This window comes from Peromyscus leucopus, chromosome 1, assembly GCF_004664715.2.
Source record: "Peromyscus leucopus breed LL Stock chromosome 1, UCI_PerLeu_2.1, whole genome shotgun sequence".
In the NCBI taxonomy this organism is placed as follows: domain Eukaryota; kingdom Metazoa; phylum Chordata; class Mammalia; order Rodentia; family Cricetidae; genus Peromyscus; species Peromyscus leucopus.
In genome coordinates, this window is record NC_051063.1 from 99,228,163 (window position 1) to 99,252,963 (window position 24,801).

A 24,801-nucleotide genomic window follows, 5' to 3' on the forward strand; every position below is an offset into this window, starting at 1 on the left:
CAAAAAAAAAACCCTTTAAATGCATTTTCCTTCTCTGCCACTTCCCACATTTCAGTAACTTATCAGTAGCCCCTAGGGCCTAAACTTCTCTTCAGTTCAGCGGATAAGGGGAATGTGATCTTTTACTCATTTTTTATGTGCATTGGTGTTTTGCCATGGGTGGCAGGTCCTCTGGAACTGGAGTTACAGACAGCTGTGAGCTTCCATGTGGGTGCTGGGAATTGAACCCAGGTCCTCTGGAAGAGCAGTTAGTGCTCTTAAGCACTGAGCTATCTCTCCAGCCCTTCTTTTACTCAATCTTTACCTTTTCTGTTTGTTTGGGGATTGGAATGGAGGGAGGTATATCAGAGAAGATTAAACTTACTCAATTAATACATCATTGATATGTTTTTCCAAGACAAATATATAAATGTTAACTTTTGTGTGTGATGCTGAGGTCCCCAGAGCTCCCCAAAGGGACATGTGCAGGAACTGACTTTGGTTGATTCCTTATGATATATAACCCAACTGTCCCTTAAATCCATAGCTCCTAACCCTGACAGTGTATGTCGGTTAGTTTTTGTCAAATAGACACAAACTAGAGTCACTTAAGGAGAACATCTCAGCTGAGAAGATGCCTCCATCAGATTGGCTTGTAGGCATGTCTGTTGAATGTGTGGAGTGCCCAACCCAGACTGGGCGTTGCCACTCATAGGCAGGTGGGCCTGGGCTTTGTAAGAAAAGTCATTGAATAAACCAGGGGAAGCAAACTAGTTAAGCAGCATTATGGCCTCTGCTTCAGTCCTGCCTCCAGGTTCCTGCTTCCAGCTCCTGCCCACGCTTCCCTTGATGATAAATTCTAACCTGTAGGATGTAATAAACCCTTTTCTTTCCAAGTTGGTTTTGTCAGTTTTACCACAGCAAACAGGCAGCAAACTAGGGCACAGTGTATCCACTGCCACCTAGTGCTAACGAGCCTCACCTTCCCTGAGAAGGTCCCAACATACCTCAAGACTGTTTACCTTTCAAGGAGCCCATGGGGAACCCATGCACATTTGTCCTGTCAAACAGTGGAATGTGGAGCAGGCAGCAGGTGACAGTTCTTTCCTTGTGCTGATGAGAAGTACCAGTCACTGTGCCCATATGGCTCCAAACAATTTCCTCCTGTTCCCCTCCTTCTATGACCCTGTACTCATAAATATCTTTGACACAATACATGGTGGTTTAGGTATATGGGTGTTATAACGGAGAACTACCAGTGCTCTTCACACTCACTTTCCTCCTGGGAAGTCAACTATACTATATTCCCCATCTTCCCATGGAGTTGTGTATCAACAGGTAATGGAGGTGAGAGGGTTGGTTGATAATGAAACTGCTGCTTCCAGACTTAATTTTTTTTTTCTTTTTACCCCTCTTTGGTTTTTTCAAGACAGGGTTTCTCTGTGTAGCTTTGGAGACTGTCTTGGAACTTGATCTATAAACCAGGCTGGCCTCAAACTCACAGAGACCTGCCTACCTCTGTCTCCCAAGTTTCCACATTTCCCAACTTGATGCACTGGAGCAGAGGTACCTAAATCCAAGCATCACCAAAACTGGAGTCATTTACCTGCTTTAGGCTTCATTTAAGTGAGAACTAATAGTCTCTTAAAAGCCCTTTGAGTTGAAGGGACAAAGCACCTATAAAGAAAAGTATACAAAACAATATTTAACTCTGATTTATCACAAAGCCACAGATAATCACCCAGATTATGTAGCAAAAGGCTGTTATCACCTAAAGCCACTTCCCAAACACAAGTAGCTTTTGTGTGTGTGTGTGGTTAGAGTGTTAGAACTTTTTTTAAACCTTTATTCTTCTCTCACACATTACATTCTGACCACAGTTTCCCCTCCAGATCAACTCCACCTATTTCCCCCCCTCAAAAAAAGTGGGGGGAAAAAGCAGGCTTCCCAGGGATCTGTCGAGCATGGCCTAATAAAATACAGTAAGACTAGGCGGGACTGGAGAGATGGCTCAGAGATTAAGAGCACTGACTGCTCTTCAAGAGGTCCTGAGTTCAATTCCCAGCACCCACATGGTGGCTCACAACCATCTGTAGTAAGATCTGCAATCTCTTCTGTGTACATAATAAATAAATAAATCTTCAAAAAAAAAAAAAAAAGACTAGGCACAAACCTTCATATCAAGGCTGGACAACCCAACCCAGTAGGAGGAAAAGGGTCCTAAATGCTGGCAAAGGAGTCAGAGACAGCCCCCCCACCTCTACACACACACACACACACACACACTCCTATTGTTGGAAGTCCCATAAGAACAAGCTACACAACCAACCATAACATATAGGCAGAGGACCTAGCTCAGACACATACAGGGTCTCTGCTTATTGTGTCAGACTCTTTCAGCCACTATGAGCCCTGCTTAGTTGTTTCTGTGGCCCATGTTCTCCTGGTGCCCTTGAACCCTCTGACTCCTACAATCCTTCCTCTCTCTCTTCTTTAGGCTTCCCCTGGCTCTGCCTAGTGTTTAGCCAGTCTGTGCCACCATTGCCTCAGCATGTCTTGCAGGAAGGACAGATTGTAGGTCGAAGGTTTTGTGGCTGGGTTGATATCCCTGGATTAATGCTATGAGCCTTGCTTGGTTATAAAAGATGGCTAGTTTGGGCTCCATATTTCCCATTACTAAGAGACTTCACTTGGATCCCTCTTGTAAAGTCCAGGGAGTTCTCCCTGCACTAGGTTTCTATATTGCCCCCCAACATCCCCCCAATTCTGTCATCTCTCCCAGTACTCTTTCCCTCCATCCCCACCCTCTCCCAGTCCACTGGTAAAATCTATTTTATTTATTTCCCTTTCCCTGGGCGATCCATGCATCCTCCCAAAATTAACTAAAAATAAAAAAAAAATCAGTAGCCCTCCTATACACAAATGACAAACAGATTGAGAAAGAAATCAGGGAAACAACACCCTTCACAATAGCGACAAATAATATAAACTATCTTGGGGTAACTCTGTTGTGTTTAAAAAATGGTGAGGAGTCACACCATACAACAGAGCTCATGTGGGAGGTTTATTGAGGGGAGGGGAAAGAAGGGACAGAGAAGGGAGCAGAGACCGGTCTTTGGGGATGAGAGTAAAGGAAGAGAAAGAGAACGAGATGAGATGTGGGCAAGGCCCGCCTTTTATAAGGAAACATAGTGAATGTGCACAGAGGGTGCTCTTAGTGGCTGCAGCTGAGGATATGTACTGTCAGGACCCAAAGGGCAGGCCAGTACCCATGCCTAAATGCTAACAAACTCTAACCAAGCAAGTGAAAGACTTAAATGACAAAAACTTCAAGTTTTTGAAGAAAGAGATTGAAGAAGATATCAGAAGATGGAAAGATCTTCCATGCTCATGGATTGGTAGGAAAATGTACCATAGTAAAAATGATCATCTTACCAAAGCAATCTACAGATTCAGCACATTTCCCATCAAAATTCTAACACAAGTCTTTAGAGACCTTTAAAGGACAATACTCAACTTCATATGGAAAAACAAAAAACCAGAAAAACTAAAACAATCCTGTATAAGCCAGGCAGTTGTGTATGCCTTTAATCCCAAGCAGAGGCAGGTGGATTTCTTTGAGTTCAAGGCCAGCCTGGTCTACAGAGTGAGTTCCAGGATAACCAAGACTGATTCACAGAGAAACCCTGTGTCTCGAAAAACAAAGCAAAAACAAAACAGTCCTGTATAATAAAAGAACTTTTGGAGGTATTACCATCCCTGATTTTAAGCTCTACGGTTATAATAATAATTAAAAAAAAAAAAAACCTCACAGTATTGGCATAAAAACAGGTTGATCAATGGAATCAAATAGAAGGCCCAGACATAAATCCACACATCCATGCACATCTGATTTTTGATAAAGAAGCCAGAAATACACATTAGATAAAATACACTGTGGTGCTGGTCTAACTGGATGTTAGCATGTAGAAGATTGCAAATAGAACCATATCTATCAACCTGCACAAAACTCAAGTCCAATTGGATCAAAGACCTTATCATAAAACCAGACACACTGAATCTGGTAAAAGAGAAAGTGGAGGATAGCCTTGGATGCATGGGCACAGAAGACAACTTCCTGAACAAAACACCAATCAAGCAGTCACTCGGATCAACAATAAATGGGCCTCATGAAACTGAAAAGCTTCTGTAAGGCAAAGGATGCTGTCAATAGGACAGAACAGCAGCCTACAGAAAGGTTTTCACTAACCCCACAACTGATAGAGAGCTAATATCCAAAATATATAAAGAACTTGAGAAATTAGATCAATAAACCAAATAATCCAATTAAAATGGAATGCAGATCTAAACAGAATTCTCAATAGAGGAATCTCAAATGGCTGAAAAACACATAAGGAAATGTTCAACATCTTTAGCCATCAGGGGACTGCAAATCAAAACTACTTTGAATTCCATCTTACACCTTTCAGAATGGCTAAAATCAAAAATACAAGTAACAGCTCATGCTGGTAAGGATGTGGAGCAAGCAGAATACTTCATTGCTGGTCTGAGTGTAAACTAGCAGAGCCAGTATGGAAAACAATATGGAGGTTCCTGAGAAAATTGGGAATGGATCTATCTCAAGACCCATCAATACCATTCTTGGGCATACACCCAAAGAATGCTCCATCCTACCACAACAACACTTGCTCAACCATGTTCATTGCCGCTTTATTCATAATAGCCAGGGACTGGAAACAACCTAGATGTCTCTCAACCAAAGAATGGATACAGAAAATGTGGCATATTTACACAAAGGAGTACTACTCAGCTGTTAAAAACAGTGACAACCTGAAATTTGCAGGCAAATGGATGGGGTTAGAAAATATCCTGAGTGAGATAACCCAGCCCCCAAAAGACAAAATGGTATGTGCTCACTTATAAGTGGACATTAGCTGTTAAACAAAGGACAATCATTCTGCAATCCACAGACCCAGAGAGGCTAAGTAGCAACTTTCTTTTCTTGCTCCCACAAAATTTCCATCCTTACTCAGTGTTATTTCATTGGTCTTCTACATAGTCTCACCACTTAAGCTTCCATATCTAAATAGCATTTCCATGTGTCTAGCTTTTTGTACTCACCCCTTAACATGCATCTGTATCGAGCTCAACTATATTAATTTTTATTAATGTGAATAAACCACAATTTAGTGATTGCTTAAACTGTACTTACAAGGAGTGGCTGGGCCATCTTTTCAAGAAATAAAAGCCCAAAATATTGATTTAAGCCAATGTGGTAATATTAAGACTTTTATTTTTTACTTTTTTTTTCTTTCATTTGGAAGGAGCAGTATTACATGTGTGCCATGGTGTGTGTGTGGAAACTAGAGACATTTGTTGGGAATCTCTTCTATCTTGTGGTTATCAGGATTCAACCTGGGTTGTCAGTCTTAGAGTCAGGTGCCTTTAGCTACTAAGCCATCTCACCTCCAGTGTTATTTTTTTCCCTGTCAATATAGTTTGAGAGGGACTCTGATCACACTCAGAGACCCAACTAATGGAGACAGTATCTCAACATATGCTCTTGTAGTCACTGAGGCAAGAAAAGGGAACAAAGCCAATCCTTTCTGCTCCTATGTAACTGACCAAAGCAATTACCAGTGTGAAATATAGCTTCATAGATGGTAAAAAGCAAACAACCCCCCCAAAAAAAACCTCTAACCATTCTCAAAGGGAAGAGAAATAATATTTGTGCACTGTCTAGTAACTATTCCAAATTATTTCTGATTTGTCCTTCCTGCAAATAGTGACATTTGTGAAAAAAAAATGTTTTAATGTCTCTTCTTTGTATGTATGTATTTTTACCAGGAATAGAAATAACCAAGAGTATAATTTGTTTATATACATAAAATGTAATCTCAGATTTGTAGATAATTCTATTTACAAATTTTATTTGGAAACATAGTCTCTTGTAGCCCATTCTGACCTTGAACGCACTGTATAGCCGAGAATGACTTAGAATTTCTGATCTCTACCTCCCAAGTGCTGAGATTATAGGTGTGTACCACCATGCCCAGTCTTATGAGGTGCTTGAGATCAAACTCAGCGTTTTGTGCATGTAGGCAAAAACTACCGAGTCACATTTTCAGCTCCAAAATTAAATTTTTAAAAATTCCTTTTACCAAAGATAGTTCATTTAGTCCATATATTATGGTTTGAATATGTTGAAGTCCTGATCCCAAATGGTGGTGTTATTTTGAGAAATGATTGGCACTTTAGATTTTAGGGCATAACTGAAGGAAGCAGGTCACTGGTAATATAACCTTGAAAAACATATCTTGTCTCCAGCTCTTTCCTCTGTCCTTCTCAGCTTCCTATCATGAGGTGAGCAACTTTGCTCCAGTTCATGCTCACTGCCTCAGTCTCTTCACAGGTGCACAGCAATGAATCATCAACTATTAATTGAGATTCCTGCAACAATGAACTGATAACACCTTCTTTAAGTTGTTTCTTTAAGATACTTGTCATGTTGGTAGAAAGTCTAAATCTATCCTGGAGAAGTAAGGTTGTTATTGTGATTAAACCTGACTTTGTGGTTCTTTGGGATTGGTTTGGGAGAATTTGGAAAAGTGCAGAGTTACAAACTAGAGAAGTGCCAGAATGTTGTTAGAAATGCTTAATGGGCAATTCTGGTGAGAACGCAGAAGGCCAGAATGCTGATAGGAAACAATAAAGATGAGAAGAAGATCTCTCTTGGGGAATTGGATTACAGACTATTCATTTTTAATCCCAATAAAGAACTTGTTTAGATTTTAGTAGTATCCTGAGTCTTTGCATGAGGGTGAATTTAAAGGTTCAGACTAGTTAATACAGCAGAGGACATTTCAAGGCAGCCTGAATTAAAAGGGCATGGTTATTGCTAGCTGCTTTTAGTCAATTTTATAGCAAGAATGTTTCCAAAAAGCAAGGTGTTAAAATTTTAAAATCTTTCACTTAGAGCAGAAAAAAAAAAAACCAAAAACAAAAACAAAAAACTTTAAAGTTGAAGCCAAGAGGAATGTGGTTGCTGAAGAGATTAGGGCCATTAAAAAGAAACTAAGTAAGCCACTGACTCATGCCTTTAATCCCAGCACTTGGGAGGCAGAGGCAGACAGATATCTGTGAGCTCCATGTCTACAAAAGTGAGTTTCAGGACAGCCAGGTCTACATAGAGAAACCTGACATGAAAAAAAAAAAAGAAAGAAAAAAAGAAAAAGAAAAAGGAAAAGAAAACTTAAGTAGACTATATGTGATTGTGCATGTCTACCAATGCCAGCCAGCACTTGGTAGCTAGGAAGCAGGAGGATCAAGAATTCAAGGTCAACCTCAGCTATATAGCAAGTTGAAGTTCAGACTGACTATATGAAACCCTGTCTCAAAAGATAAGAGGTTAAAGCAGCAACTCAGTAGTTAAGAACACTTGTTGCTATTGCAAATGACCTGGGTTTGATTCCTAGAATCCATATGGTAGCTCACAACTTTCCATAACACTAGTTTCAGAGAATCTGATACCTTCTCTGACCTTCACAGGACTAGGCATGCATGCAGTGCATATATATATGCATGCAGGCAAAACACTCATGCACATAAGATAACCCCCCAAACCAAACAGCCAAATATTTGGCATCAGAACAACAGAAAAGTACCTGAGGGTTTCTCAGGAGTTGGCTAGCTGCCACCCATGGTAGGCACATGGATATAAAGGTTTTTAATTCATTCAAAAGACTTTGCTTTGAGAACTGTTCACTTAGGAAAGTGCCCCCCTGTTTTCATCCATCCAGGTATTCAGAGGCCATTGAAGAGTAGCTACTGCTTGAGCTAGCAGCAGACTTTGGCATTGCCCACGTGATGCTGGAGTTTCAAGCATGTAGAATGTAAGAGTTGTGTGATTATAGGCTTTCCCTCTCTATTTCAGAGGAGAGTCTAAAAGGCCAATGTATGTATGGTAGGACCAGAATCCCCACAGGAAATCTCTGACAATGTGTAAAGTTGTAATAGTGAGTGGAGCTGCAGAGGACACTTCAGAAAGTTAGAGAGGCCATGGACATAGAACATCTGCCATGGAAAGCCTTGGTGAGTGGAGCAAGGTCTAGAGAAGCCACGTGGGCTGCAAATGGTAAGGCTTTAGTGGTGGGGATGGATCCATGAACATTTGAGCTCATATATTACCACATACCCAGGGTACTTTTGGGAATGGGCTATAGGACTAAATGTTTGTCCCGCTAGGTTTCCCTCTTACTCTGGTCCAACCTTTCTTTGGTGTCTATCTATTCCACCCTCTTAGAATGGAAATGTTTACTGTGTGTCATATTTTAGAATATTTCTTGAGTTTTATGGGGGTTTATAGTTAAGAGTTTAGGTCTGAGGAAATTGTGAATTTTTGAGAAATGCATTTTAGCTGGATATTGTGGTTTGGGCCTCTAATTTCAGCTTTTGGGGAGCTGAGTCAGGTGCATCACAAGTTTGAGGCCAACCTGGAACACAGCAAGAACCTGTCTCAAAACAGAAATGGGGGGGGCGCGGTAATATGCATTTGGCATTATAAGAATAACATGACCTTTTGAGATCTCGTTGTGGATGGTGAAGTTTAGATATGATGTGTCCCCCAAACGGGTGTATGCACAGAAGGCTTAGTCCAATCCTGGTGGCACTATGAAAAGCTGACTGGATAACGAAGGTGCTAATTTCAACAATGGATAAATGGACCATTAAAAAGAATGGCCTAGAAGGAGGCCCTTGGGGAGGGTGCTTTCGAAGGGTATAACATGTTCCTAGAACTTCCATGGGACAGGAAATAGATCCCAAGGAAAGCAGGAGTTTTACCCTGAATAGCCTCATCGGTGCCTGAAAGAACACTTCTTATGGAGAAGTGCTTGCTCAGTTGGTTATTGTTGAACGAGTGAGGGGTCGTGAATTGGCCTTTGTTTTGGGTATATGATTCATTTGGAGAATGTGGTAAGGCAGAAGTGGGACATTCCAATAATGCTACTAAATGCCTTAAGCAACTTTCAAATAATAACATTTAAATGTTCTTCATTTAAAACTACCCACTAGATAATTAATGCAAGTGCTGAGACCACAGTAGAAAGCTGAGCAAGGAATCAGAATTCCGTGTTAGCTACTGCTAGGTTTCCCTATCCCCTTGTAAACACCACTAAAAGCAGGCCCCTGTACCCAGAGTACCCATAGCCTTTGCCCCTCATTTTGTACATGTCCTCCTTCTTCCTCTATCAATAGCATCCTTTTCCCTCCATGTGCCACATTGTGTACTCTGCATACTGCAATCTTCTTCCAAATCCCAGAAGTCATTCCTGACACCACTATAGCTTTATTTTGGTGGGGGCTCAGGATAAGGTTGGGCTGCACACATGGACTCTCCGTTGGATACAGGTGTCAGGGCTGAGCTTCGTGGGTAGTGGCAGGTGCATCAGGATGTTCTTGCTGTGCAGCTTAGTGGTGCCAAGGGGTCCGGTCATGTATACAGGACAGGAGTACACACCCAGGCCACCTGAGACTGGTGCAGCCTTGGCCCCAAGGGCTTGTGTGCTGACGCTGACAGGAGGCAGAGGGCTGGGTTGACTGGAAAAGCTGTCCTGCAAGGCCCCATCCATCTGGTCCCACTCTGCATGCTGGAGCTGTAACCCGATCAGCAGCAGTCCCATCTCAGGAACTTTGGGATTTGGGCCATTCTCGACCTGGGGGGTGCCAGAAAACAGTTAGGCAAAGCTATGAAGATGAGAGTCAGATCAGAGTCAGGGTCAACAGGATGGGGTATAATCAGATACTTAGAGGAGGTGGAATGGGGAGCAGAAAGGGTGATGTCAAGATACCCGGATATGCAGAGGGTGGTTGTTCAGCTCCTGACGTTTAGGTGGGAGACTGCCAGAGCCAGAGCCTTGGTTACCAGGAAGATTGGGACTGGGCACCGAGGACTCCAGGACAGCTTCCCAACGCAGTGCCAGCAATAGACGACGAGGGTGGCGAAAAGCTGACAGGTGAAATATGCGCTCTGGTTCATTGGCATTTTCGCTCGTGTCACTGTCCAGGTAGCGAATCAACAGGTGCCCACGGCGGGACAGTTGTCGCAGCCATTGCCAGGGTAGCTGTGGCCCAGCAGGTGCATGAGGTCTCCAAGGCCGAGGTAGGCGTCCAGCCCAAAGAGCATGGGCCACTGCTGCACAGCGGCTGGAGGTGCATGGGGTCTCACCCTTCAGCTGCTGCAATAAGCAGTCAAGGTCGCGCTGCAGTATGCTCACCAGCTGCCTCAGTTCCAGCACCTCCGTCTCTAAGAAGCCCTCCAGAGGCCGGTGGGCAGTGGGCCCCAGCACCGCCCAGGGGGTGACTCCCTGGCCTGATCGAGTACGGTTGGTTAGCAAAGCCTGAAGTGCCACCAGCCTCTTCTTGGCTTGCACCAAGCGTTGCCGAAGTCGCCTTTCTTTGCGCAGGGCGCTTCCTCCGCCAGCTGAAGGAACCCATGTGGGTGAACACTGCTGCAGCGCATTCAGGAGAGCACGACTCTGGCGTCTCAACAGCCAGGACTTGGGCCCTTCATTCAGTCCACAAACACGAGGCTCAGCTGGTGTGGGCAGTAGACGCATCCGGGCCTTGCACTCTGTCATGGCATCTAGCTTCCCTAGCTCTTGGAATTGGAGATGAGAAACAAAACAGATTGTCCCCACCAGAGCCAAGGAAGTAGGCCTTCCTCTGACCCAATAATTACCAACATTGCCCTCTCATTGGTACGGATATTATCCACACTCCTGTGAGGACTGCAGTACAATGCACTTTTCCCCATCCTAGGGTGGACATTTGCCTGAAGCTTACCTGGGCTAGGCATCAGAGTGGCCAGCAGATGCTGAGGTGTGTGTGGCTGGACCCAGCTCATGCTCCTGGGATTCAGACAGGCTCGTGTCAGGCTAATCAGGGCCTCTCTGTCCTCTGGGTCCTCCAAAGAACCTCCATAGAAAACTGAAGCTGTAGATGAAATCAGAACTTCAGTTCTTCCAGTTTCCACCACCCCTCAAAACAAAATTGTGTGTTTATCTATCACATGTGTCCTGGCCTTCAGACTTCCATACCACCCTTTTCCAGGTCTTCTGGGGGCCAATCACCATATGGAGGACAGGAGGAGAACCTCACCAGCCAGGTCTAGCAAGGCAGCACTGGGGTTACTGAGACTGGCCCTCAGATACTCTTGGATCTGAAGAATGTTGGTCAAGGTTATTTGACTCCTGGGTAGGGGTACAGAGAGCACAGTTTTAATAACAATATACTGAGGACTCTTACATCTTTTCTTCAGTGCAAACCTCTCTCCTGAGCTCTACACTTATGGGGACTCACTAGACATTACTACTTTACACCCCAATACAACTTGCTTTCTATTGCAATAATCATTTCCCCTATAAAACCTATTCCACCTCTTAGCCTATTAAGAGGTATTGCCAGCCACCCAGTTGTCTAAGAAGAAGTCTAGGAGTCATCCTTATTCTTCACCATATATTTATTCTTGACCTCTATTCTGACTACCACCCTAGTCCTTACCACCCATATCATGATCTTTTCCTTAGAGCCTCCTTAAAAGGTGTTCTTTTCTCCAGGCCCACCCCCTCTGTCTATTCTTCACATTGCAGCCTGGGTGATGCTTTTGACAGATAGAATCAAGTTTCTTCTCCTATTTAACGTCCCCCCCCCCGCCCCCGGCTTCCTGATGTCTGCAGAATGACCCGAGGCCCCTTGCCATGGCCCTAAAAGCCCTTTGTGATGAACTTCACTTTTCTCTACTCCATCCCCATCATGTCCACCTCAGCTGCACTGAAGTCTTTCCCTCTGCTTCAAAAAGCCCTGTTTCTAACTAACTAGCTTTTGCTTTTAAGGTTCAGTTCAAAGTGAGATTGCAAACAAAGTCCTTGGAGAAGACTTCCTTGCCTTCCCCTTGCCTTCACTCTTTGGAGGTTCCAAAGATCAGTTTTCTCATCCAAGCATATGGAGAAGGTACTCAGTGTTTGCTGGGTGACTGAATAGGACTGGTGGATCCCTCACCAGCGCCCCCTGTGTGCTTGCAGCTTTATCCCGTAGAGCTGTCTGTGTAGTAGGAGACCATGCAGGAGGAACAAAGGTAGTGTCTGGGTGAGGGGTTGCCTGCAGAGTCCTTGCTGGGAATCCACACTGTCGATCAAGATACGGCCCAGTTCTAAGGACTGGTCCCAGAAGACAGTCATGGAGTGATGGGTCAGCACCCCTGTGGAGGAAGCAGAGTCCTGAGTCAGTACAGTACAATCACTCTCCGTCCTTAGAACTTAATAGCTCATAAAGGGATGCTCCTCACCTGGCAAGGAAGCACTGGCCTCAGTAGATACAATCAGCCAAAGACGGAAATCTCTGTGGACAGTAGACACATTCTTGCTTTCTTGTTCAGCTAACAGTTCCGAGTCTGAGGCCACTAAGTTTAGATAAGGGCCTGGAATAAATCCTCAGGTAATAAATAGACTGACCCACAAGTCCACAGATCATCTTCAAGACTGGAACAACAGGAATCAGACACAAGGCCAAATGGATCTCTTACACTTGGAGATCAGCCATGAAGCCTTAGAATTCAAGCTCAGGACAAAGTGTAGGGGAGGATCCTCAAAGCCATCCTGAAGTAGTACACTTACCCTTGGCTCCATCTAGCAGTCCCAACAAGGGCTGTAGCAGTTCTCTTGGCCAATGGGGCATCAAATGACAATTATCCAGCACCAGCCAGTGCCCCTGGAGCATAGCCTGGCGTAGAGTGTTAACTATAGTTGAGACAGGATCCAGTCTTCAGAACCTAGTGCTATCACATGCAGGTGCTTCTGTGTCTAGGAACCATTAGAAAGGTGACAGAGTAAGTCAAAGTGTTCTTGGGGTGACTTGATAGATTCAGAGTTATGTCACAATAACCCTAATGTACCTGTGTTAAAAAGACCCATGAGGATGCAGAGACAGGGCCCCCACACTCCATCCAAGCCCATAAAAGCCCGTTCACTCTGTGTCAAGTGACTAGATTCAAACCTTTTCATGGTTGGCAGCTAGTTTCCGGATGACAGTCACAGGATGCAAGGTGGCTGTAGGGTGACCAGGTGGTGGCAGGACGATCAGGATGGGCTGAGTAGCTTGACAGTGTTCAAAGATCATGGTAGGGGCACCCAGGTCTTCATCTAGGGGCCGACCTAGTAGGCTGGTGGTGAGGTCTGCTAGGACACCTGCCAGGCAATCTGGTCGCAGTACACGCCACAGAATCAGCTTCTGGAGGAGGCTAAGTGGCTCAGAATTAGGACCAGGTGCAGGACCCAGCACGGTGGATGATAGTGACAAGTAATCCTGCCACACAATGGAGTGGCCTGCCAGGGATGCACGAAGCCCAGCAAATGGGGACAGCAGCTCCAATGCCCCACATTCTTGCCATGCTCTTAAGCCTAGCCAGGCTGGCCTAACCACACCAGGAATCTGTGTGTTATGGCCTCTGCTGGGAGAAGCTGACAGTCCAGGCCACAGTGCCAACCTCTCTAGCTTTGGTGTCTTCTTTGTCACTTGCAGCAGGGCCAAAGCACCCAAGGCACCCACCAAAGGTGCTTGGGTCAAGCCTAGGGCAGCCAAGGTGCTGCTCAGCAACTGGCGGGTCAGATGTATTTTCAACTGCAGCATATGGCTGGCCAAGTCCTCTCCATGATAGCTATCATGTGGTTTCATGCTGTCTAGAGCCCGCCTGGTGACTGCCAACCACTTCTCTAAATTCATAAAGAAAAATGGCAGCAGGTTCTCTAGTGGACTTAGGGCCTTTATCACAGCCATTCCATGACAAGCTACCTGCCGGTAAGGTGCCCAGAGTACCATCTCCTCCAACTTCTGCTCTTCTATCTCTTCCCTTTGAGCATTCAGTTGACATATCTTTGCCTGCGTCCTCACCATTTCTCTCATAAACTTGGACGGTTTCTTACGCTTTGGGTTCTGAAGTTGCAATATCATCAGCAACCGTTCCTGCATATGGTAATCTGTTTGATGGATCTGGACCTTTGTGATGGTCCCCAAACATCATCTCTAGCTCTATACTTAAACCCTTCCAATGTTTATCCCACCCCACAGACTGGGCCCCCAAGTACCTCAGCAGCCTCCACAGCTTCATAGGTATCCACTGCTCTGAATTTGAGGTCTTGCCAGCGGGTCTCAAGCTCTGGACGCTCTCTGCACAAGATTTCATGCAGCATCTGTTCTTCTAGTATTTCCATGTTCAGACCCAGATCCAGAACATTCAACCCTTTCAGCAGTTTACGACCTAGTACTTGGGGTCACATGGAAAATGTAAACTCACCCATGTCAGAGTCAAGGGTAGAGTAGACAGAGAATTTGGCTCTCCATTGCAGTTCTGAGCCTGCTCTGGGCTTAGTTGAATGAAGACCTCTTAGGGATGATTCTGGGGGCCTAGTATGTCCACAAAGCTATGCTAGTAACCTACCCTCTGGTCTCACCTCGTTCCAAAGCATGGATAGGAAGGGTGGTGCTCAGATAGAGACAGAAGCCAGGTTGCACATGGGGTGGACTCAGATTCTCCCTCAATAGCAGCCCATGAAGTTCTTGGCACCCTAGGCTCAGCTCCATATTAGTCAAGAGCACAGGCAAGCCTATGAGGGAAGTAAGAACAACTATCCACACTGCCAGCACCCATGCCACCCAGTCCCTGCACAAGATGTGCTTCTCAGCAGCTCTCTCTTGGCTGATAAGAGAGCTCAATCTAGATTCTTCAATGTGGTAGGATGTAGGATCAAAGCTAAGGTCAGATTGGGGTATGAAAAGATTGTGGGGGCCACAGAATTAGGGAAGAAAATGAGGGTTGTGGTTCTCACCATTGGCAGCTGCCTGCAATAGCTGAGGCCCCAACTCTGGGTCAGCACCTGAGAGCACAGTAAGGAGAAGAGGAGACTGAGTCTCAGATGATGGACTTGAGTTAGAACTCTCTGTTTCACTTTTTTCTTTCTCTGTTTCTTGCTCCTCCTTCTCTTTCTCCTCGCTCTTGTTTTCCTCTGTTTTCTGTTCTTTTGTTTGGTTATTGGCCTCATTTCTATCTGCATCATCGTCATCATCACCTTCATCTTCCGTTTCATCCTCACTGTCTTGGTTTGTCACACGGTGCTTTGCTGGGATGAAAAGATAAAAACGAGTGTTTCTTAGAGGAGAAGCTTGTTTTCTAAGTTCTAGTTACCCAGGAGAGGGATCATGAGTGGAGGTCTAGAGCAAGACAGTTTAGAAAAGCTGCTTAAGGTCTATGATTCAGTTTTCCCATCTGAAAAAATTGAGTTGATATTAGTGACAACCCATAGGGTTGCTCTGGATATTAATTGTGATGATGTACAGTATGGACCAGCACACGGCAAACAATAAATGCTGGTTTTCATTATTACTTTAAAATTCCAAGAAAGGAGCTAGTCATCTCTGAAATTGACTCCATTTCTTCCCTTTCTGTGAATTGAGTAGAAGAGTCAATACTCACCCCCATCTTTTTTTTAAACATAAGTTATTCTGGCAGTAACAACTAAAAGAAATGTCCTCCCTGATAGGGAAATTGGTGCCTGAAGAGGTGGCTTACAAGTGAAGGGCTATAAACTATTGCACTAGAAAAGTCATGGCTGGGGTACTGGAAACTACAAAAGGTGGTGTGGGTACAGCCATCCCAATCCCTTTTCTCCTGCAAGAAGAGATAAGCACTTGTTTTCTCTCTAGGTTCTCTTACAAGTGGATGCTGCCCAGGCCTACAGTTTGTTGCATTCATTATAACAAATTACTGCAAATTCAGCAGTTTAAGCCACCATTTATTATCCCTAAGTACTGAAGGCTAGTGGTCCAGCACAGCTTGTCTAGATTCTCTGCTCAGCCACACACTGGGCTTAGATAAAGTTCTTCTCATCTAGGGCTGGAGGCCCTTCGTGTTTAGTGGATTATTTGTTGTTTGGTTGGTTTTTTTAAAGATAGGATCTCATTGTGTTTCCCAAACTGTCCCCAAACTGTTGGGCTCAAGCCATCCTCATGCTGTGGCTTGTTGAGTACCTGAGCCTATAGGTGTCTACCACTGAGCCTGGCTCTGACTGGGTGTTCACAGGATCTATTATTTCCTTCCTACAGCTGATCTGTAAGCCCCATGCATCTCCAAGCCAGCAACTGTCTGGTGAATGTCCCTGACCTTCTAATCTCTGTATTCTTTTCTCTTTTCTGCTCTGAAGGGCTCATGATTAGCTTGAGCTTCACCAAGATAATTCAGAATGATAGCTCTCTTAAGGCACATTGATTAGTAACCTTGGTGCATCTGAAATTTTCTTATCCTGAATATTATAGGAGTCATACCAGAAGACAAAGGTCAGGGCTGAAGAAGTAGCCTGGTAGTACAATGCTTTCCTAGCATTTGAAAAAAGAAAATCATGGGGACCAAAATTCTGCCCAGCACTCCTGACAGAGGAGACATAGATTGCCAGCAGTAACTTTGACATGATACCTGAGTGGTAGACATCTTGCAACTATGATGTATGGATTAGTTTCTAGGATGACCATAGCAAGTTCCCACAAACTTAGTGGCTTAAACTACTGTTCTCTCCGTTGTGGAGGCCAGATGTCTGAAATCAAAGTGCCAGCAAAGCTTTATCCCCTCCAAACGCTCAAGAGGGGATCTGTCTTTGCCCTTTCCATCCTCTGGTGAGTACAATTTTAGGTATTCCTCAGCTGTGGCTCCATAACTGCCTCCTTCATATGGTCTTCCCGACTGTATATGTGTCCTCTGTCTCTTAAAAGATGACTGTCACAGGACTTAGGCCTCACTCATTTAAGGAGCAGAATGATCTCATTTCAAGGTCCTGAAGTTCATTATTTCTATAAAGACCTCTGTTCATATAAGGCAACAGTTTTCCTCTCATCTATTCAACTCCCCAAATCTTTCTTTTACAAATGGATTCATTTCCTTCTCCTAGGAACTCTATTCAGATGGATCCCTGATTCAAACATAGCCAATAAAAATATTTTCCAAGAATTTCTCAATGTTTCATGAATTTGGGTAATAAATATTACCCAAAATTGTAAACTTTATTTGTTAGCAAGATTTCCCATGTTGTTGAGTACAAAAGTGGGAAATCAGGGCCATTGTAACATGAGCTAAAACCAATCAGACAAAAACAGTAAATGAGAATGAATTTATTAATATAGTTCAGGCTGGTTAAATAGGGTATGTGTTAGCCACAAAAACTCAGTATCTCCACCATGAAAAGGCAGACCATAGGAAGCTGAGAGTGTTGGGGAGCTTTTATCCCATGCCATTAATCCATGCCTACCTCTGCTCTCTTTGGAAGGTGGTGCCAACCACTTGTTCTGTTTCAAGGGTAGCGGATTCAACCAGATGAGGGCCTGGTTGCTGGGGTCAAGCAGCAGAGGCCAACGGCAGCTGTTGTAGTAGATGTGGCTTTGTAGTAGCAGGCCTAAGAAGCGGGCTGACTTTGCTTGGGGCTTCCGGTCTCGATCCCACTGGTGTTGTTCAGATTCACAGCTCAGCAATTTCATAATTCTGAAGGGAGTACATGTGGGCACAGGAGGATCCTTTGGTGGCTCCCTAGCAGGTTTCTGCTTCAGTGCCTGTGCCACATCATCTGGCTCCAGCGCTTCCTCAAAGCCCTGACACAGAGACAGCCACTTTTCCAACAGTTCGTGGCGCCGCTCTGGTGGGAAGGGACCCAGGTAGACAATGGCAGCTGAACACAAGAGGGCATCTCCAAACACAGTCTTGCAATGATCCTTCAACTTCTGGTGTGGAGAGGGAACCAAAGCATGAATAGTCAGTGAGGTAGAGAGGTATGTGGAAGGGTGGACAGAAGGTTACCCAAGGGGAACAAGGCAATATGTAGAGGAAAATATGGAGAAGGGCATGGAAGGACAGGAAGCAAGGCACATGGTGGGATGTAAAATGAACTGGGAGAGAGACATCTGGGAGGGGCTTGTTACCTGGAGCTGTTGGGTCCACATGTGCATGGGTGTGAGCAGTGCAGATTTCATGGGCCATTTGTGATACTTTCCACATTGTGCCTGATTGAGGTTCTCCATGATGAGGCTATAAAAGGCGTGGGCATCTTCTAGCTTCTTAGTCAGAGACAAAGTTTGCTGTAGCAGATCATGGGCCTGAAACTGGAACTGGCCTAGACGGGCCTGCTCCCGAGCCAATGTTGCCTCCACCTGCCGCAGTAGCAGGCCAGTGGGCAATCCTCGGCGCTGTGCTATCCCATAGCGCAGAACAGCCAAGAGCCAGACTGCCAGGTTTGCTGCAGGGATGCTTACTGACCTCAAGGCTGCATCACGCATACCTGGAGCTTTCAGAGCTTGGTTTAACTTTATCAACTCTGAGTCAGTCAGCTTCTCCTTGGGGAAGAATACCAGCTCCTGGGAGGACACGTGTTAAGGGGAGAAGAGAAGACATAGGTGCTCTTTACCTTGACTCAATAGGCTAATCTTGCCCAATTCTCCCTTTATGTGACCACTCTCCTTTTATGGTACCTTATTTTTCCTACCTGATAAAAATCCTCGGTACATAACAGCTGCTTGGCATTGGCCCAGCCTGTCTCATGGTGGAACAGGTCACACAATGCATCCGTCACCTGGACTACAGATTCTGGTGGGGCTCGATAGCTTCTTAACTCCTCAAAGTCAGCCACCTGCAGCTTGCTCAAAGGACCTAGAAATGCCTTGCCCATCTAAATGAAGACAGATGCATGCTGCAGAGATCCTGCGATGTTCTGCTCATTCTTCGAGATGCTTCCAAGAGGATTCATCTCTCTTAAGGTTCCTCATGAGGGTCCATTCCCAAGCCACCCTGTAACCTTGACTTCCATGCCAAGAGCCCTATTAGTCACCCCATTCTGTCCACTGAGTATCCTATGAGTGGTTGTCCTCTCCCCAGCAGAGCTGGTAGCAAGAAGAACCTACCTGTTCCAGGAAAGCCTCCTGTTGAGCCTGTAGGGTACATTGCTGCCTGACCAGATTCTCAATGAGGCTCTCCTGGTGTTGACATTCTGCCATCTTCTGCTTGTATAGCTGCTTGACTTGATCGAGCTGGCTTTGATACATACCAATGTTCTGTGAACAGAGGTCCAGACCTTGCAGCTCCATTCCCTGGGCTTTAGATCACCCCCACAGAGATATCATGAGCATGACCTAGTCAAACTCCCAGTAGGCCATAGACAGAGCTTCTGCTCTGGTCTGTGACTTATACATCCAGTAGCAGAAACCTTAAGTGTATGTGTGAGGGGATTGCTTTTCCTGCCATCTTATTGCCAAAGAAGTAACTCCAAAGCTTGTGTAATTGTTCTGCTACAAATCTTCTCTTCCTGACTTCTTAGCAACAGTTGTCAGAGAGTACTGCCCCTGCCTCTGGAATCTTTCTCCTCCCCTGGCCTTCATGACACTGGATCTCTCTGTCTCTTTAGTGATCCCTAAACTATTTCCTTAATAAAAGCTTTCAGGCCCCCATTTCTTCTCATCTTACACTTCTGCACATCCTCTAATATCATGGTCTTGATCGATTGTACTGTGTGGGATAGTGTTTTCCTATACCATAGCATTACTCTAAAAACTCAAATCTCGGGGGCTGGAGAGGTGGCTCAGCAGTTAAGAGCAATGGTTGTTCTTCCAGAAGTCCTGAGTTCAATTCCCAACAATTACATGGTGGCTCACAACCATCTGTAATGAGATCTGGTGCCCTCTTCTGGCCTGCAAGCATGCATGTAGGCAGAACACTGTATACATAATAAATAAATAAATCTTTAAAAAAAAAACCCACAAATATCTCTAGAGCCACATTCCTTCCCCAGCTTTGCACTATGTATCCATCTACTTAAGCCTCTCATAGGCTTCTCCAACTCTAAATGTCCCTAAAATGAATGTGTTCATGACTCCTTAGTTGTCTTGCAATCTTACTCCTCTGTGTCCTTTTTTCAAAGAACTTTGACAGAATATACTCATATTACTCACAGAGGATATCTTGTTTGCTACTCTTGGCTCCATCTCTTTTATTTCCTCAAACCTAGCTCATTCTTTGTAGATCTTCCCATTATACCTCTTGAATGTTTCTTATTTCTATCCCCATTCCCAATGCCCATTGACACTCAGAGTCTCTCCTGAGCTGCACACTACTTTTCTAACGGGGTACCTTGGTTCTGCCCTTATTCCCTTCCTCCAATCATTCACCACACTGCATCCTAATTGGTTTTCTTTAACTGAATCTCATTGTCTTTATGTCTTAACATTCACCTTCTTGGCTACTCATATTTCTAGGTTCATTGTTTTATTTCCCTGAGCACCATACTCTCCAGCCATTCCTGACTTTGAGTTCCTCTAGTGTAGTGAATGTTCTCTAGTCTATGTGTCTTCACTCACACTGATGCTTCAATCCAGATGTTCTTCTTCTCCACTTCACTTTATACCTGTCCAAATATTACCTCAGAAAATACCTTTTTGTACTTCATTGTTGTTTACTTTTTGTTTGTTTGTTTTTCAAGACAGGGTTTCTCTGTGTAGTTTTGGAGCCTTTCCTGGAACTCACTCTGTAGCCCAGGCTGGCCTCAAACTCACAGAGATCTGCCTGCCTCTGCCTCCCAAGTGCTGAGATTAAAGGCATGTGCCACCACTGCCTGGCTGTTGTTTACATTTTAAGGGAATGTTTTTTAACATCCACCTCATTCTATACATGTTGTGCTATATACTGAGACTTCATCCTCTTTCTTCTCCTGTTCTTCCTTCCCTTCCCTCTGGAAAACTCTTCTTGGTATATCTTAGGACACTCTGGACTTTCTCTGTCTTAATATGAATAACTTTAAAATTGCCTAGACAAGTCTAAACTATGTCCATTAGCCTCTTTGGATTTCTGTTTTCTCATTAGTAAATTAGAAAGGGACAGTTGCTTCCTGTGCAAATAATGTATTATCTTTTTATCTACCCACCAATCTATCCATCTATTTAGATGTAGATATAAACACAAATACAGACATAAATTTTGAGGGCCTGGGCAAAAGTTATAGAGTTCAATTAATTTTGTTGGTAATACCAATGAATAAATGGACTAATTGAGTATGAGAAAGGGAAAAACTGGAGGAGACCAGAATGATTCTGGGGATTTGGCTTAGATGATTAAGGGAATAGTAGTGACATTTCTTGGGGATGGGAAACACTAGATGGATGCTTTATTAGGACCATTTAGTGAATGACCAAGGGATCTAATTGAAGGACCCCTGAGATGTATGAAAATCTCTTAGCTATATTTGGAGCTTCCTATATTATATAAGGTTCACACCTTATAAGGAACCAAGGAATAGCAGGACTCCTTGATCAGATAAATAATTCATGGTATTAATTATCTTGAGAAAATATAGGACCCAAGGCAAGACACTAGAACTTAGGAAAGGTAAGAAAGGAGACTCCTATTTACTTTGAACTTTCTACCACAGCCATTCCCCATTTTGAAACTCATCTGAGTCTTGAGGTTGAACCTGGTCATCATAGGTTGACCAGGATAGGAAGAGGGCACCAGCACCTTGAGAACTCCAGGGCTACAATTTACACAGAACACTGTGGAAATTATGTAACATAGGTAAATAGCCCTGCTCACACTGGTATGAAGAGAAGTTGCAAGGCCTGAAAGCTTACTAGAAAGTTTAGCAGATCATCTAATTGAGAATGGGACACTAATTCACTTCTCAGAAGCCAGTCCTGAACCTTTTTCAAAGACTTATATGACAGACACTAAAACAAAGTGCTATTTCAAAAGCCATTGTATTAAAAACAAAACTTCCGGCTAGTTTGTAAAAACACCTCAAATGTAGTATTTGGCTGGGGAAGGAGTAACAACTCCCACCCCACTAGTTTTAGCAAGATATGAGAGGTTTATTTATTCAAAATGATTGGCTCTGCATAGCAATGAAAAAAGATTAGAGTTTGGACCAGAAAGGAACTGCATTTGGGGTAACATTCAAGTGGAAAGAAAAGGGCTGATGAGCAAGTGGAACAAATATTGAAAGAACTGGAGGGAAGGAGATGGTTCTGGGAAATATACAGCAGCAGAGGCTAACTAAAGAAATTCAGGACACCAATGTCTAGTATATGATTTTAATATGATTCTGGGATTGGAAGAAGAGGTGAGTCCCTGAGCTCCTGGCTGGACAGCTCAGTTCTCTAGTCCCTAGACTCCAGGTCACATACCGTGCCCCTCCCCCACCCATTGCAGCCCCAGAGACCAGACACCAGCATCCTACCTCCCCCTTGCCAACTATCCCCCTTGGCACCAGCGACCAGTGGACCCACAGGCCCCACCTGCACCATTTGGAAGAAGAGGGACTCCCAGAGGCATAGGCTCTACCTGTACTGATTGGAGAAAGAGATGAGTAGATGGCAGTGTAAGAATACACTCAACAACATAAAGAACAGTATGGCACCACCAGAAACTTGTGGTTCTATAACAGCAAGACCTGAATATCCCAACACAGAGGAAGCAGAAGGAAATAACCTTAAAAAGAACTTTTTGAAGATAATAGAAGCCCTTAAAGAGGAAATGAAAAATTTCCTTAAAGATGTGGAGGAAAAGACAAACAAAAAAATGGAAGAAATCAATAAATCCCTTATCCAATCAAATGGACCAAGAAAGTTAAGGGGGGGGAAAAACAAACAGGTGAAGGAAACAGTTCAAGACTTGAAAATTGAAATAGAGGCAATGAGAAAACACAAACTGAGGGAACTCTGGAAAAGAAAAAGCTGAGTAAATGAACAGGTACTACAGATGCAAGCATGACCAACAGAATACAAGAGATGGAAGAGAGAATCTCAGGCATCGAAGATACAATAAAGGAAATAGATTCACTGGTCAAAGTATGTTAAATTCAACAAACTCATAACACAAAAAAATCTTGGAAATCTGGGACATTATGAAAAGACCAAACTTAAGAATGATAGGGATAGAAGAAGGAGAATTCCAGCTCAAAGGCATAGAAAATATATTCAACAAAAACATAGATGAAAACTTTCCCAACCTAAAGAAGGACATGCCTATGAAGGTACAAGAAGCTTACAGAACACCAAATCGACTTGACAAAAAAAAAAAAAAAAAGTCCCCTTGTAGCCAGAAGGTTTCTCTGGTCCTGCCGGGCCCTACAGTCAGGATGAATGTCTCCTGCCCACATCCCTTAGCCACGTGGTTCCCAGTAAACACACAGAGGCTTATGTTATTTACAAATTATATGGCCTATGGCAGGCCTCTTGCTAGCTAGCTATTATATCTTCAATTAACCCATTTCTATTAATCTATGTTTTGCCATGTATTCCATGGCTTTACCAGTCTGCTGGCATGTTGTTCCTTCAGCTGTGGCTGGCGTCTCTCTAGACTCCACCTTTCTCCTTCCTGTCTCTCTCAAATTTTCTGCCTGCCTCTAAGCTGCCTTGCCATAGGCCAAAGCAGCTTATTTATTAACCAATGGGGATGACATATATTCATAGTACATAGAAAGACATCCCCCAGCAGTCCCCTTGCCACATAATAATCAAAACACTAAACAGACAGAATAAAGGAAGAATATTAAGAGCAGCAAAGGAATAAGGCCAAGTAACATATAAAGGCAGACCTATCAGAATCACACCTGACTTCTCAATAGGAACTCTGAAAGCCAGAAGGTCCTGGACAGACATTGTGCAGACACTAAGAGACCACAGATGCCAGCCCAGACTACTATACCCAGCAAAGCTTTCAATCACCATAGATGGAGAAAACAAGATATTCCATGACAAAAAGAGATTTAAACAATACCTACCCACAATCCAGCCCGACAAAAAGTATTAGAGATAAGAGGTAGATTATTGAATCTACTCTGAAAAAAAAATAGAAATGATAGAATAAAGGGTAGATTATTGAATCTACTCTGAAAAGGAAAAAGAGAGGATATAGATATGATACAGATAAAAATGTAGATTATTGAATTTACTTTTAAAAGACAACTACTAGTTTTGAATATTTTACATTGGATTGGATTTTTGTATATTGTATACAAATTATATATATTGATGCAAATTTGAGATTGATTTTGTTAGCAAATACTGTATGTATATTTCTAACCTATACAGTTCATTTAACAATGTAATGCAATTTGCTAATCCTTGAATGTTATATTTACCAACTATTAGGTTATAAAGAAATGAAAGTTAGTAGTTAGACATTACAATGAGATATATTTTAGATAGACAGGTCATCTTCAAACCCTTCAGAGATCTACAGAATATGGCATTTACAATGTTTTATTAACAGATTTTTTTCTTTGTTTATGACTATGAGACACATCTGCTCCTGGCAGCACCAATCTATTTCAGAGAAGATATGGGCATTGAAGAAACTGCATATGGAGTTAACTTTCACTGTGGCAAAAGTTAGCCACTGGGCAAGAAACTGCCCTTGCATCAACTGCTGACAGTATGTTATCCAAAATGGACAAATAGTGGGCTGGAGAGATGGCTCAGAGGTTAAGAGCACTAACTGCACAAAATGGACAAATAGGACACAAAACGAAGGACTACCAACCGATCCTTGCCAAGACAAGTGTGGTTGTAGCTTTGGCAATAGGCATTTTCTAAGGCCAGGACAATATGGTACCATCGCTGAAGTGGCTTTACAAACCAGAAAGGTACAGTGCCCCTTTCTTCAAAGGCAGCTGAGCAAGCAGTGGATGGATGGCTCCTGGTGTGCAGTGGAACAGTAATTCTTGGAGGAGTAACTAGGCTGACAGAGTCTGG

At 43.7% G+C, this 24,801-nt stretch overlaps 1 protein-coding gene across 1 annotated transcript in view; it reads right to left on the reverse strand.

Annotated features, from left to right (window-relative positions):
* Window positions 1-7,728: 7,728 nt before the first annotated feature.
* The window catches only part of Dnhd1 (dynein heavy chain domain 1), a 75,801-nt gene continuing 58,728 nt past the window's right edge, over window positions 7,729-24,801 (reverse strand). Inside the window, 16 exon segments of the mRNA XM_037211850.1 lie at window positions 7,729-9,692; window positions 9,828-10,636; window positions 10,822-10,971; window positions 11,137-11,228; window positions 12,037-12,235; window positions 12,323-12,436; window positions 12,651-12,791; window positions 12,794-12,836; window positions 13,030-13,995; window positions 14,118-14,296; window positions 14,484-14,636; window positions 14,859-15,149; window positions 17,325-17,790; window positions 17,989-18,420; window positions 18,549-18,731; window positions 18,964-19,113. Of these exon segments, the coding sequence (XP_037067745.1) occupies window positions 9,342-9,692; window positions 9,828-10,636; window positions 10,822-10,971; window positions 11,137-11,228; window positions 12,037-12,235; window positions 12,323-12,436; window positions 12,651-12,791; window positions 12,794-12,836; window positions 13,030-13,995; window positions 14,118-14,296; window positions 14,484-14,636; window positions 14,859-15,149; window positions 17,325-17,790; window positions 17,989-18,420; window positions 18,549-18,731; window positions 18,964-19,113 (4,719 nt within the window). The 3' untranslated portion in view covers window positions 7,729-9,341.